Source organism: Hyperolius riggenbachi, chromosome 8 (assembly GCF_040937935.1).
Source record: "Hyperolius riggenbachi isolate aHypRig1 chromosome 8, aHypRig1.pri, whole genome shotgun sequence".
Lineage (NCBI taxonomy): Eukaryota > Metazoa > Chordata > Amphibia > Anura > Hyperoliidae > Hyperolius > Hyperolius riggenbachi.
This window is the reverse complement of record NC_090653.1, coordinates 169,595,397-169,610,986: the sequence shown is the minus strand read 5'-3', so window position 1 is coordinate 169,610,986 and position 15,590 is coordinate 169,595,397. Positions and strand designations below refer to the sequence as shown.

The 15,590-nt window shown below is 45.9% G+C and overlaps 1 protein-coding gene across 3 annotated transcripts in view; it reads left to right on the top strand.

Moving 5' to 3' along the window:
- STARD8 (StAR related lipid transfer domain containing 8) overlaps window positions 1–15,590 on the top strand; it is a 346,992-nt gene that overhangs the window by 95,412 nt on the left and 235,990 nt on the right. The window contains exon 1 of one of the 3 annotated variants that reach the window (XM_068247660.1): window positions 6,402–6,993. The exons of the other annotated variants lie outside the window; for them this stretch is intronic. Coding sequence (XP_068103761.1) covers window positions 6,870–6,993 — 124 coding nt within the window. The 5' untranslated portion in view covers window positions 6,402–6,869. Of the gene's footprint in view, window positions 1–6,401; window positions 6,994–15,590 lie in introns of those variants that run through there. 3 annotated transcript variants of the gene reach the window in all.

The window sequence follows — 15,590 nt, the reverse complement described above, 5'->3', positions numbered from 1 at the left end:
AATATTGGCAAGTTACTTATTGCACAAGACTACGCCAAAGTTTACCCAAACACCTGCAAAGATTATGCTGTAATACTGATTGATGCCGAAAAGGCGTTTGATAATGTCTAATGTCCGCTGGGACTGGTTGACTAGAGTATTAGATAAAATGAACATTACAGGCCCTATACGAAACCTCCTTTCAGCAATGCATACCAACCCTCAGGGTCAAGTCTATACTCCAGGGTACCTATCCACTAGATTTACTTTAGAAAAAGGTACAAGACAGGGCTGCCTACTATCTCCCCTCCTTTTCAACTTGGCGCTGGACCCACTGACTCAGATACTAGAAACGCAGATAGAAGGGATAAAATAGGGGACACTAAACTATTACAGGCCATGTTCGCAGATGGTATTATGCTATTCCTGAATGATCCAGATAGACAATTGGGTAAAATCTTCAAATTGTTAGTAGAGGTGGGCCAAGCTAGTGGTTTTAAAGCAAATGTGAATAAATGTGAATTAATGTTTCTCTCCAAAAAAGCCTTACCCCGAAATCAGGCAAGTTACCCTGTAAAAATATGCTCCACAGTCGACTATTTGGGAATACATTTTAATAAAGACCCAGACAAAGTTTATGCAATAAACTATTCACCATTAGTGTCAGACATTAAACGGCAAGTCCAGACATGGACAAATTTACCAATCAATATTATGGGCAGGGCCACCTTAATAAAAGGAGTCTGTTTTGGAAGGCTACTTTATCCACTTCAAACCATACCATTGCTCATGAAACATTCTGACCTATGCGATCTAAATAGAGCTTTTGCTCTTGCAAGGAAGTGCTCCTGTGGGGTGGTGGAAGGGCACGCATCGCTTTCCGCAAACTTCAACTACCCAAGGAGTGGGGAGGACTAGGCATTCCGGATATCAGACGCTATCATTTAGCATGCGTGATTAGACACGCTAGAGACTGGATTACTGGCTCTGACATCTTTTCCAACTTTGCACTGGAAACGGCATATGCAGAGCCATGGACATTACCGGGTTTGTTACACGGTGGGTGCTCTTCCCTTCCGCCTCATTTGAAGTGCAGCAAATTAATAAGAGACACCATTGTTACTTGGAAAGAAACCTGCAAAAAATGTAAAGTCCGCTACCAAGTTACTAAATACATGCCTTTTTGGGGTCACTCGGGATTCTCCGCAAGCTTATCACATAAGGGCTTCCTTGAATGGGAAGAGAGGGGTCTGGTTAGATTGGGACAGCTAATAAATCTTCAGGAAGGCAAATTTTTATCCTTCAAAGAGTTGAGGGCAAAATTAAATCTCCCAGCCCACCACTTTCTTTTTTATGGCCAATTAAAAGCTCATATCAAAGACAAATTGCGGAATACTTCATCTCTCCTACAATTAAATGAGTTTTATAGATTCCTGGCGCCCCACATAACTAAGCTGTCCTTGTTCCAGCTCCACTCCTCTCTTCAAAAAATAAACTTATCAGAAATCGCAAATTTAAATTTTAAATCATGGATAAAGGAACTTTCTGATCCTGATATAGGATCTAAAATCCTATCAGGAGCAATGGTGGTTAGAAAATTAATATTAAGGGAAAATTGGTGGGAATCACATTTTAAATTCATACACAGGGCAGAATATGCCTTCAATATTAAGTACACTTACCCCCCTTCATATTACAAAGCAGAGTGCCCTAAATGCAAGCTATCTAATGCTGACCTATTCCATTGTGTGTGGAAATGCCCTCATATTCAATCATTCTGTTCAAGAGTGATCTTCTATATAAACCAGCTATGCAAAGTGAAACTAGATCTAAATCCAGTTCTACTCCTATTTAAAGAGAGTCTGAAGCGAGAATAAATCTCGCTTCAGACCTCATAGATAGCAGGGGCATGTGTGCCCCTGCTAAAACGCCGATATCCCGCGGCTTAACGGGGGTCCCTTCACCCCCAAATCCCCTCCGTACAGCTGGGGAGCGCTTCCGCATTGGGGCAGGGATAACCGCCGCAGCCCTGCCCCACACGCGTCTGTCAGCGCGTATCTCCGCCTCTCCCCCGCCCCTCTTAGTCTTCCTTCACTGAGAGGGGCGGGGGAGAGACGGCGATGCGCCGCTGATAAACGCGACTGGAGGCAGGGCTGCAGCCGTTAGCCCTGCCTCCAGGAAGAGAAAATCTGCGACCAAGAAGACGACCAAGGTTTGCGGGGGTGGGTTTGGGGGTGAAGGGACCCCCGCCCCCGTTTAGCCGCGCGATAGCAGCGTTTTAGCAGGGGCACACATGCCCCTGCTAACTATGAGCTCTGAAGCGAGATTTATTCTCGCTTCAGAGTCTCTTTAATCATTATGAACCTGTCCAGGAGTCTAGCTCTAATACATCCCAAACAAGAAAAGCTCTTGGCCCACTGCCGCATCTCATCATTATCGCTGCAAGGAAAACAATTTTTAACAGGTGGATATACAGCTCTTCACCCACAGTATGGGATGTCAAAGAGGAACTTATTCACCTCTTCAATTTAGATAGGTTGGACGCTTTGTTACACAAGGAGAAAAGAACTAAGCACTTGTTCACAACTTAGAGACATTTTATCCTTGCTTCCTTTACTACAAAGGAGAAAAATGATCTTATGGAACATTTCAAATACATGGGCTGGTACTGTACGTACCAGTTACAGGGTTCACTGGGCAGGCTGGAAGTTGCATAGTAGGCCCTAGTTCTTGACCTTGTAAAACGCTTCTGTAATCATATTTGAGCACAGGAATGGAATTTTGACAAGGTTTGACTGCGAGGGAAAGGGGGGGGGGGGGGGGTGGAGGAAAATGAGGGATTCCAACAGGGGTGGTTCGCTTAGAAATAGCTTATTGCCAGTTAATGTTACATTTATTCATGCCTTGATTACCTCTGATGAAGGGTATTGTACGCCCGCGGTTCGGTATCACTTTGAAAAACAAATAAAACATTGTTTATAAAAAAAACCTCTTTGTGTAGCGATTCATGAGTGATTTGCCAGCGTTTCAATACTTTACATTAAAGCGCAAACGCTCCAAAAATGCTGCATGTCCTGCGATTGTGATTTTGCTAATCGCATTCTCTACTGTGGAATTTGTTACATTTATTTACATTGGCAGAGCATTTAGGGAAATCGCTAGCAATTTAAAGCGCTCCCTAAACGCTCAAAAAAGCGCTCTAGTAGGTTCCAGGCCTCAGACTGCATTTGCCGCATGATTGTTTCAGCTGTTTGATTCAGACACTACGGATGCATGAAAGATCAGCAGGATGCCAGGTATTGTTTAAAAGGAAATAAACAGGGCAGCTCCCTATCCCTCTAATTTCAGTTGCCCTCTAAACTCCAAAGTGAACCTTAAGTCAAAATTGGAAGGGAAATTAGATACTCACCTTAGTAGAGGGAAGTCTCTGGGTAGTCTGGGGGCTTCCCCCATCAGGGTTGGACTGGGCCACAGTAGTACAGTTTTATCCCTCGGTGGGCCCGCCTCCAGGTCTCTGGTGCCCCCCCCCCCCCCTTGTCTGACAGAGCTCCAATTGCTTCCTGCAGCACAAAAATTATCTTCTCAGTGCTGTAATCACTCATGCTGAGAGCAGTGGCGTAGCTAAGGAGCTGTAGGCCTCGATGCAATTTTAACAATGGGGCCCCCCAAGCACTCTATACATAACAATTGATACGACGCACCAAAACCTGCCAATGGCAACTACAGTGTGAGAGGTGCAAGAAGGGGATGGGAAATAGCTTGTTAATGATTACCACTGTTCAAAATATCTATAGAAGTGATTATTATGAGCACAGGACCAATAGAGAGCTAATACTGTAGTTGAGGAGGGCCCTTCGGCCCAAGGGCCCCGATGCGGTCGCAACCTCTGCAACGTAGGACATTACTTTATATTGAAGGAGGGGACTCTATGCAAAGTTTTGCTGGGCAGCAGTGTCTCTGAATTACAATGGATCATGTACATTTGGCCCTGTTCATAATACATCATGACCACGCCCACCTTCCAATGCATGGCCACGCCCTTTTTTCACCGCAATCATGGGATGTGTGGGCCCCCAGTGTCCCAGTCCGACCCTGTCCCCCATCATTCTTGACCCCACCAATCCAGCGCTGGGACCATGTTAGCAAATTTGACAAGGGCTTGTGGGATTTGCTACTGTGTCTGCACACCCCTTCTGTGTATGAGCATGGCTGCTGTGCGCCTATGCACAGTCTGTGCCTTTGCAGTAATACAAAGCTGCTTGTACATGGCTTTTTCCTCTCAGCACTATCAGCTTTGTGTTACTGTGTATGCGTGGCCAGGACTCACGCAGGCACACTGCGGCCACGACTTACGCAGGCACACTGCGGCCACGACTCACGCAGGCACACTGCGGCCACGACTCACGCAGGCACACTGCGGCCACGACTCACGCAGGCACACTGCGGCCACGACTTACGCAGGCACACTGCGGCCACGACTCACGCAGGCACACTGCGGCCACGACTCACGCAGGCACACTGCGGCCACGACTCACGCAGGCACACTGCGGCCACGACTTACGCAGGCACACTGCGGCCACGACTTACGCAGGCACACTGTGGCCACACATTTACACAAAGGGGAGCATGGACTCAAAGAAGAAGCTGGTCCCTGCAAGCAGCAGCAGGTTTAGAGGAGTACATGAAAAGCCTCTGGATCATCCAAAGGCTTCCCTCTTCATTGGTAAATATCAAAGTTTTATTTTTTGTTTTTTTAAATCACAGGTTTGCTTTAAAGGGAACCTCAAGTAAGAGATATGGAGGCTGACATATTTATTTAATTTTAAACAATACCAGTTTCCTGGCAGCACTGCTGATCTATTTGGCTGCAGAAGTGTCTGAATCACACACCAGAAACAAGCATGCATCTAATCTTGATAGATCTGACAATAATATCAGGAACACCTGATCTGCATGCTTGTTCAGGATCTATGGCTAAAAGTATTAGAGATAGGACATCGGCCGGACTGCCAGGCAATTGGTATGGCTTAAAAGTAAATAAATATGTCAGCCCCCATATCCTTGCTTCAGGTTCAGGCACTGAATTATTTTCACCTGAACTAATGGTAGTCAGTATTAGGAGCGATCGCTGTACAGACGCACTGCTTTAGGCCCGGTTCACATTAGCGGTTGTTTGCCAAACGGACCGGATGACCTGACCGGATCCGGACCGGATCCGGATCGGAACCGTACGGTTCTGATCCGGATCCGATCCGGATCCGGTCAGGTTGCATCAGGTGGTAATCAGGATGCGATCCGGATCCGTTTGGCAAAGTAACGTAAAAAAAAAAAAAAAAATGTTGGGGTCTGGGAGGTCAGCAGAAGGGGGACCTGTGGAATCAGGCCCTCTGCTGTTTAGCACTCACCTCCACCTCCGACATGCTGCCAACATCCTGCCAACACCTCCAGCTCGTGCTGCTCCACTCCGAAATGCTTGCCCATGTGTCCCCAGCCAATATCGCCGCAACAATCCGCATAGGAAGTGGGGTAGAACATCCGGATTTCTCAGCCAGTGTGTTGTGCGGCCTCCGGTTCCCATTTGTTTGTATTGGCCGGATGGTGCAGTCCGGCTCCGCCCCGGATACGGCTGCCGGAGGGGCCGGATGAAAAAATAGCGCATGTTGGAACGGAGGCCGGAGTCCGGATCCGGTCCGGCTCCGGTTCTGCAGAACGGACCCATGTGAACGGACGCATAGGCTTTAATTGCTATGCCGTGCGTCCGTTCCGTCCGTTCTGCAGGCGGTGCGGCTCCGGCACGGCGATTCCGGAGGGCCACCGCAAGTGTGAACCGGGCCTAACTCTGTGAACAGAGGGGGAATATCCATTAGAGGACAAGCAGGAGGTACTGAACAATAGTGGCCATTCATGTAGGATCACTGAAGATTGTGGGACATTAATACTGAGGCGTAGCATTTTGATCACAAACAGTCATCTCAGCAGATGCAAATCTGGCATCTGTACAGAAATGCCTAGCATAGTAAAGATACAAAGAAGGGTGAATGGAGAATTGCTCGTTGTCCCTGTAATGAAACTTGAGCTGTGTAGCTTGTGATTGTGGAGGGGGGTACAGCCCACTGCCCCAGCCATGTGTTATTTGCTCTGTTTTGAACTCCCTGTCACAGATTGATGTGAACAGCTGTCGCTTCGCCTAGTCTGGCAGTAAAACGCCACTGCTTAGTGGAGATTTGTTATCCAGCCGTGTCCTTCTGGTGTATTTTTAACAAATCGATGCGCAAAGTGTTTTGTTGGGGATGGTCAGATCCCAAACCTAGATAATGGCGTGGCAGCTGCTGGTTTATTCAGTCCTATTGGACTAGTGTTCCGCGAATTCCAATCTGAACCAGCGGCGACATGAATAGCTGTATATTGAGATGTGGAAGTGAAATTCGGCTTGGCAAGGGGAGAAGTGAAAGTGAATGTAATAAGATCGGGGGAAAACCACGATATCAGAGTTCCCAGATAGAGCTTGACCTATGGAACTGATAACATCTCAGGCACAGTGGGAGGATGACACGTTTCCCTGACAATCTTCTGACAAAGTAAACTCCGTGTTGATGTGATAGGTGGAGCTGCGGGAACAGCTGCTCAGACACATGTATGCTGCTCCTGCAGCTCTGTGCAGAATAGTAGGCGCTGTACATACACAGCTAGATACATACGGCAGAGCAGGGCTACACCTAACTGCACAGACACGTGTAGCCAAGGAAGCAGACAACACAACCACAAGCATCTGGACAGTCACACTTTCCATGAAGCTGCGGATGGCTGCCGTGGCTCTCGCTCGGGTGATCCTGTCTGAAGCTTTGGTACTTGGTCTTGGAACTGTGTGAGTGGATGAGTGGAATCGCAGCATGGCTGAAGTGACAAACTCGGGATTACCAGACACAAGCAGGATGAATGCAAAGTATTTTAGGAACGGAGCATCTAAGACCTGGAGACGATTGAAAAAGAGATTTTCCACACCCCTAGATCCAGGTGAGTCTCAGCACACAACGCCCCTGATGGGTGTCACTAGCTATCCAGAATATTCACCAGATGCTGTTCTCTGCAAGACTGATGTTTTATTTAGTTTTTTTAATTCTCAACAATGTAAATGTACATGAAAAATGTGTGTGCAGGAGATAGGCAGTAAAAGGGAGACTGACTTAAAGAAGAGAACAGAGACTGCCATTGATATCTACACTGTTAAATGTCTTGTTGCCCTTTCTCACCTAGGGCCCCATACGGTGGGGTTAATTACTATTCTCCCTCCAGGTCGCCATTGACACTGGGGAAAAACATAATTAAGCTTCCAGCTATAGCTGGCGGCCGAATTACCGGTATTCTGTTTTTATTGTAATTTGGATGCTGTCTTCTGACTGCACCCAGATTGCTGACTTAGCTCCGCTTTAGCCGTAATTCACATTACAGGCTATGGTGGCGCCTGTACTGTTTTTGCCTGATGCGCCTGGGGCAACCATCATAATCAATAACAATGTTGTGTATCCTATACAACATAACCTACAGTATGTAAGGTAACATTTTTAGCACCCTACATTTGGACCCTGTATAGGAGTATAACCTGTCCTCTCCTCTCCCCAATGACGGCTCTGCAAATGTAGGCATTGCTAAGGGTGGGCATCACCCTGTCCCAACCTACCCTCCTTGTCTTACTTCATGGGACCTCTGACGCTCCATCATTGATGTCAGGCTGGGGTTCCAGGTGGCTGTCTGCTGTGTGTGCCAGCATGTCACTGCAGCAAACAACCTCCTGTGGCCTCTTCTGGAAGGGGGCATAGTATTTTGGGTCACTTGCCACCTCCCTTTTTTGTTGAATGCAAATAATGTGTGCCTACCACAGCCACTGACCTACACCCTTAGTATATCAGTTAAGCAGAGGGCATCATTTAGTGACTAACCCAGTGAGGTTTGTGACAATGGATAGTGTAGGGGTAATGTAGCTTTGTCTAGATTTTCAGGTGAGATTATTGTAAAACAATTATGGTAAATGTTGTTTTAGGGCCTATTTCCACTACATGTGGTGCGGTGCAATCATTGCATCACACCGCACCCAAACTGCCGCTACTGTTAGTCAATGAAACTGTTTCCATTGATGCAAATTTCCGTTCACGATGCGGCGCAGCTAAATTTATAGATAACATGCTGCAGTTTCCTGCAGCACGCATCCGATTCCCATGGGGACAATATTGAATCATGTACTATCTTTACAGCCAACATTTTGACATTTTGTTTTTAAATTTACCTCTCTACTCCAAGTAGAGGAGTAACGATGTAAGGGCCTGTTTCCACTAGCCGCATCGCAGCCAGCTGCGGGTGAATCCGTGCTCCGTGCAATGCGATGATCACATCGCACCGCAGCAATGCGGCTAGTGGAAACAGGCCCTTATATGGAGTAGACAGGTTAATTTAGAAAAAAAATGACACATTTTTGGCTAGTCTTTTAACTGTGGTAGTTTGGTTCAATCTTCTGGAAAGAGTATAAAGCCTGGGAAGTCAGATGTTCCCGTCCACTTGCTTGTGTGGCATTTTTCAAAATAAGTCAGCGAAGGCAGCCTCCATTCCTCTCACTTTAGATTTAATTGAAGAGCAGGAATTTTATTGAATATAGCTAAATAAATAAAATTGCTCATTTTTAACAATATTACCTTACAAATCATTTAGGCAATGTTTGCCCATTGTAAAATATTTCCTCTCCCTAATTTACATTTTTAAATATATCACTGTTGTCGACATGTTTACTGCTGGCAGGTGCATCACTGAAACATTTTTGTTTACTGTGTTTTTCCAGAGTTAGTAGAAAGAAAACCTAGTTTCCCAGAATGCACTGAGAGGAAGATTCTGCATATCTAAAACTGGCCACTAATGATACAATTTGCAGAATGATCATTTATGAACGAATCTTCATACAAATGATCGTAAATGATTGTTTGAGATAAAAATCTAAAGGATAAAAATCTTCTAACCAATATGATCAAATTAATTAAATCAGTCCAAAAATCAGATGGATTTCAGTAATTTGATCAATTAGGTGGTCCCAAATGTGGTCCCATTAGTGGGCCCAAATGATCATTTCCAATCGTTCATACAAAAAATCGTTTGTAAACGATCATTTAGTAAATTGTATCATTAGTGGCCACCTTAACAGATATAAACATCACTGGGAGGGTGGGGTTACATAACAATACACATCTATATATTGATATAGGGCGTGTTTCCGATGCTGAAACCAGGGAAATTAACATAAAAATGGGTATACTGAATAATGTAATTACATTCTACTGTATGTCACTATGGTGCCGCAACAGTACGCTTACATGTACGTAACATTGTATATAACATGTATGTAACATTTAGTGGCTAACTGAGATAGTGTATAATGCAGGTTGTCCGACCACTACTCACCTTCTTCAGGCACGTTGTTAAAGTGTATCTAAAGTCTTAACACTCCTCGGGTTTCCTATAAAGCAAACCTGTGGGAAAAAATGGATGATCCAGAGGCTTCTCTAATCCTCCTCCACCCCACCGTTGCTCATGTGTGTATGAGCCCTGTGCATGCGCAATGACAACCCACATCTGCGCAGTAGTATGGAGCCGCTCATGCATGAAGGTAAAAGCCATACAAAAGCGGCTCTGTGCTACTGTGCAGGCACTGGCCATCCTTGCACCTGCACAGTGTGGCCTCGCCCATACACAGAGTGGAACACAGCCATGTAGACATATTTGACAAGCTCCTGTCGAATATATTTAGAGGGTCTCAGTGCTGGATCAGTGGGGTAAAGGAGGATGGGGGGAGCCTCTGAACTATCCAAAGGCTTCCCTCTACTGATGTAAATATCTATTTGTTGCATTTTTTTTCACAGTAACACATTAACTGTAAAGCTACACGCATACTTTAGATTTTCTCTGATTAACCAATCGTTCATAATTGTATTGCCAAATATCTGAATTGTGTTTCGTGTCCCCCCATGTCATTGGCCTCCCCTTGAGTGACCCGCTGGCACAGATTGCTGTCCCCTGACACCTGTTGTTAGTGTAAGAAATACAAATGAAGTTCCCTGCAGCAAGTTACTGGCATCCTCCATCTCCATAGAGTAGAACGGGCTGCTTGGGTGGAAACCCATTAATGTGTTTGTACAGCGGTAGTTCCAAAACCTCAACCTGAAACGATCAAGAACGCCTATTTCGAGTGACAGATATTTAATGTTCATACTTTGCTCAAGTATTATGAACCAGTCAGTGAGCCATTAAAAGGAACAGTTGAGGCCAAAATGTTTAGCCTCCCTTATGAAATTACACAACACTCTTGTGCTTATTTGTTACTTTGGAAACAAATACACTATAAAAACAATGAGGTTGATTCATTAAGCTGTACTGCTAAAGCAGCGAACCTTAATGAGAGGAGCGCGAGTTATGCGCACCATATGCGTACGCCACTTGACAGGCAGCCTATTGGGCCAGTCAAAGTGCGGGAATCATGTCCATTAAAGCAACTGGACCCACTGGGGCTCAGGGTGGGTTCAGTGGAGCAGCCGTTACGTAGAAGGAGTGCAAGTTAATTAGCAGTTCATGCTATGATGCACTACCATGCATAAAGGTGACCATACACTCGTCAGATTGGCAGCAGATAGATAAGAAATGCATCTGATGATCTATCTGATGCGTTTTTAGAACATTTTTTACCAGGATAGAATTCCAATAGATTTCAGTTTAAAATCTATTGAAATTCGATCTGATGGCATTTTTTTGCCATCAGATTTCTATTAAGGCCAATGCAAACTGATAAGCAATCTCATCAGATCGACCTAAATTTTCCACCCTGCCAGTTCGATGGAAATCCATCGAATTCGATCGAAATCGGCCATCAATCGGTCGATTGGCCAACCGATTTGCAAACGATCGATCGGTCGGCCAGAAAATCGGCTGAGTGTATGGGCCCCTTAACTCACACTCCTCTCATTAAGTTGTGCAGTTTTAGCAGTGCAGCTTAATGAATCAACCCTAAAGTCCATTAAGTTCGATTAGGATATGTTATTGAGGTAGAGAGTTGAAAAAAAAAAAATAAAGGGCAAAAATGAGACATCCAAAATTATTACAGTAGTCCTCTGGCCATTAATAGTCAATATTGTACCCTTTCTGAGCCACAAGTGACAACAATTTCTTAGAGGTTGACAAAGGTTTTCTGAGTGATTTTGGCTCATTCTTCAACTGCAGACAGTTCTAGCTGTTCCAAATTGCATGGTTTCCGAGCAAGGACATTCACTTTGTGCGCCCGCCACAGATTCTCAATGGCACTGAGGTCTGGGTTTTGTGCGGGCCTCACCAGGATCTTAATTTTGGTATCCTCGAGGAACTGTTGGACTAATTTTGATGTATGCTTTGGGTCATTGTCTTGTAGGTAGACCTAAGCCTAGACTACGAGCAGATATTTGCATATTCTCCCTCAAAATGTCAACATAATTTTCTTTTTTCATTATGCTAAGGCAGGCTTTCTCAACCAGGGTTCCTTGAGCACTCTGCAGGGGTTCCCAGACATTTTCCCCATTCGTGGGGGAGGTATAAAGGAGTACACTAGAATAAAAGTTACTGAAAAAAGAAGCACTAAATTGGGGGCCAGAATAATAATGAGCACATTAATAACAAGCACTAGAATAAGAGAGAGAGGAGTATAATAAGGGGCACTGTAATAAGGGAAAGGGAAATAAATGGCCACACTTACTTTTCAAGTTCATGCCTCTTGAAAAATAGATGCAGGGGTTCCTTGAGATCCAAAAATTATTTGCAGGGTTCCTTCAGGGTAAAAACGTTAAGAAAGGCTGTCCTAAGGCCAGCTGTGCCCCAGGCTGCATGTTTAACTGTGGGAACTGTGTTCCTAGGAGAGAAGGCCTCTCCCTTTCTTATCCAAACATAATCAACATTATACAATACAATACAATAACATTTCTATAGCGCTTTTCTCCCATAGGACTCAAAGCGCTTAGGCTCTCTCAGATTCAGTAATTAGTAGGATGAAGTATTCACACAACAAAAGTTATATTTCTGCAAATGCCAGACTGAACAAGTGGGTTTTCAGTCTGGATTTAAACACGTCCAGGGATGGGGCTGTCCTGATCTGTTGAGGTAAGGAGTTCCAAAATGTAGGGGCAGCATGACAGAAGGCTCTGGGACCAAAAGTTTCCAAGTGGACTCTGGGTATGACTAGATTATTAGAACCTGTGGATCTGAGAATGCGGGGATTGCTACGCAGCTGTAACATATCTTTCATGTATCCAGGGCCTAGATTATTCAGGGATTTAAATGTCAGTAGGCCGATCTTGAATAGGACCCTCCATTCTATAGGTAGCCAGTGAAGGGAATGCAGGACTGGCGTTATGTGGCAGTGACGGGGTTGGTTGGTTAGCAGTCTGGCAGCAGTATTCTGTATCAGCTGTAGGCGGTACAAGGCCTTTTCTGGAAGGCCAGTGTAGAGAGCATTGCAGTAGTCCAGTCGGGATGTGATGAAGGCGTGGACTAAGGTTGGCAGATCTTCTGGGGGTATGAGGTGCTTGATTTTTGCAATGTTCTTCAGATGAAAATAGGATGATTTCACCACAGCAGAGATTTGAGTTCTGAAGTTTAAATCCCCATCAATTAGAACTCCCAGGCTACGCACATGATCAGAGCTGCGTAGATCCGTGCCTCCTATTCCCAGTGGTGAAGACTGCAAGTTAAGTTGTTTTGTTATCATGCTCTGCCCTCCAATCAGAAGGACTTCAGTTTTGTCTGCATTTAGTTTCAGCCAGTTGTCATTCATCCATTGCTGTAGTTCACGTAAGCAGGCGTTTATAGTTAGAGTTGGGTCTGTCACACCAGGCTTGAAGGAAAGATATAGTTGGGTGTCGTCTGCATAGCAGTGGTATGTCAGGCCATGTTTTTGGATTAGTTTTCCCAACGGTAGCATGTAAATCGTGAAAAGCAGGGGAGAGAGGATTGAGCCCTGGGGCACCCCATACTTAAGTGTTACAGGGGTGGACAGGAAGGGCCCCATAGACACTTTGTGGGTTCTGCCACTCAAGAAGGATTGGAACCACTGAAGTACTATGCCATCAATGCCGCAGTATTCCTGTAGCCTGTTTATCAAGATGTCATGGTCAACTGTGTCAAAGGCTGCAGAAAGGTCTAGCAGTATGAGGATCGAGCACTCTCCTCTGTCTCTTGCCATGAGCAGGTGGTTGCATATTTGGATGAGTGCAGTTTCAGTGCTGTGGTGTTTCCTGGTTTCCTGAAGCCAGACTGGAATGGGTCATAACTGTTATTTTGTAGGATTCTGGCTTCTAGCTGGAGGTATACAGCTTTTTCAATTAGCTTGCCCAGAAAGGGGAGTTTAGAGACAGGTCTGTAGCTGGTCATTGCATCTGGGTCCAGGGAGGGTTTTTTGAGGAGAGGCCTGATGATTGCTTCCTTTAGTAAAGCAGGAAATATCCCTGATTGTAAGGAACAGTTAACAATTTTGAGGAATACCGGTACGAACAGGTCGGGGCAGTTCAACATGAACTGTGTTGGGCCAGGATCCAGGTCACAGGTAGTTAGGCGGACGTGAAGGAGGATGCTTGATGTGACTTCTTCATCAATTTCTTTGAAGTTTGGCCAAGGTGTTACGTTGTCTCTGCTAATGGTCTTCGGCGCTATATTAGGCTCAGATGCTGTAAGTTGGATGGCGGACCTTATAGCGGAGACTTTGTCTGTGAAGAAATGGGCAAATTGGTCACAGAGGTCCTTTGAAGACTCGATATTAAGTTTTTGACATGCTGGGTTGCAGAGTTTTTCCACTGTGCGGAACAGTTGGGCTGGTTTGTTAACTGCATTTGCAATCTCTTGTGATAGAAAGGATGATAGAAAGGACGATAGAAAGAACATTCATGTGCCCAAACAGTTCTACACTCACCTAAAGGATTATTAGGAACACCATACTAATACAGTGTTTGACCCACTTTCGCCTTCAGAACTGGCTTAATTCTACGTGGCATTGATTCAACAAGGTGCTAAAAGCATTCTTTAGCTATGTTGGCCCATATTGATAGGATAGCATCTTGCAGTTGATGGAGATTTGTGGGATGCACACCCAGGGCACGAAGCTCTCGTTCCATCACATCCCAAAGATGCTCTATTGGGTTGAGATCTGGTGACTGCGGGGGCCATTTTAGTACAGTGAACTCATTGTCATGTTCAACAAACTAATTTGAAATTATTCAAGCTTTGTGACATGTAGCCATCAAAGGGATGGGTACATGGTGGTCATGAAGGGATGGACATGGTCAGAAACAATGCTCAGGTAGCCCGTGGCATTTAAACGATGCGCAATTGGCACTAAGGGGCCTAAAGTGTGTCAAGTAAACATCCCCCACACCATTACACCACCAGCCTGCACAGTGGTAACAAGGCATGATGAATCCATTCTCATTCTGTTTACACCAAATTCTGACTCTATCGAGACTCATCAGACCAGGCAACATTTTTCCTGTCTTCAACTGTCCAATTTTGGTGAGCTCGTGCAACTTGAAGCCTCTTTTTCCTATTTGAAGTGGAGATGAGTGTTACGCGGTGGGGTCTTCTGCTGTTGTAGCCTATCCGCCTCAAGGTTGTGCATGTTGTGGCTTCACAAATGCTTTGCTGCATACCTTGGTTGTAACGAGTGGTTATTTCAGTCAATGTTGCTCTTCTATCAGCTTGAATCAGCCGGCCCATTCTCCTCTGACCTCTAGCATCAACAAGGCATTTTTGCCCACAGGACTGCTGAATACTGGATGTTTTTCCCTTTTTCACACCATTCTTTGTAAACCCTAGAAATGGTTGTGCGTGAAAATCCCAGTAACTGAGCAGATTGTGAAATACTCAGACCTAGTGTGAAATACTCAGACCGCCCATCTGGCATCAACAACCATGCCACACTCAAAATTGCTTAAAGAGAGTCTGAAGCGAGAATAAATCTCGCTTCAGACCTCATAGATAGCAGGGGCACGTGTGCCTCTGCTAAACCGCCGCTATCCCGCGGCTTAACGGAGGTCCCTTCACCCCCAAATCCCCCACGATACAGCCGGGGAGCGCTTCCTGGTTGGGGCAGGGCTAACCGCCGCAGGCCTGCCCCACGCACGTCTGTCAGCGCGTATCTCCGCCTCTCCCCCGCCCCTCTCAGTCTTCCTTCACTGAGAGGGGCGGGGGAGAGGCGGCGATGCGCCGCTGATAGACGCGACTGGAGGCAGGGCTGCAGCCGTTAGCCCTGCCTCCAGGAGTGACCAAGTCTGCGACCAAGTGTCACAGTGGGGGGTTTGGAGATGAAGGGACCCCCGTTTAGCGGCGCTATAGCGGCGGTTTAGCAGGGGCCCACGCACGTCTGTCAGCGCGTATCTCCGCCTCTCCCCCGCCCCTCTCAGTCTTCCTTCACTGAGAGGGGCGGGGGAGAGGCGGCGATGCGCCGCTGATAGACGCGACTGGAGGCAGGGCTGCAGCCGTTAGCCCTGCCTCCAGGAGTGACCAAGTCTGCGACCAAGTGTCACAGTGGGGGGTTTGGAGATGAAGGGACCCCCGTTTAGCGGCGC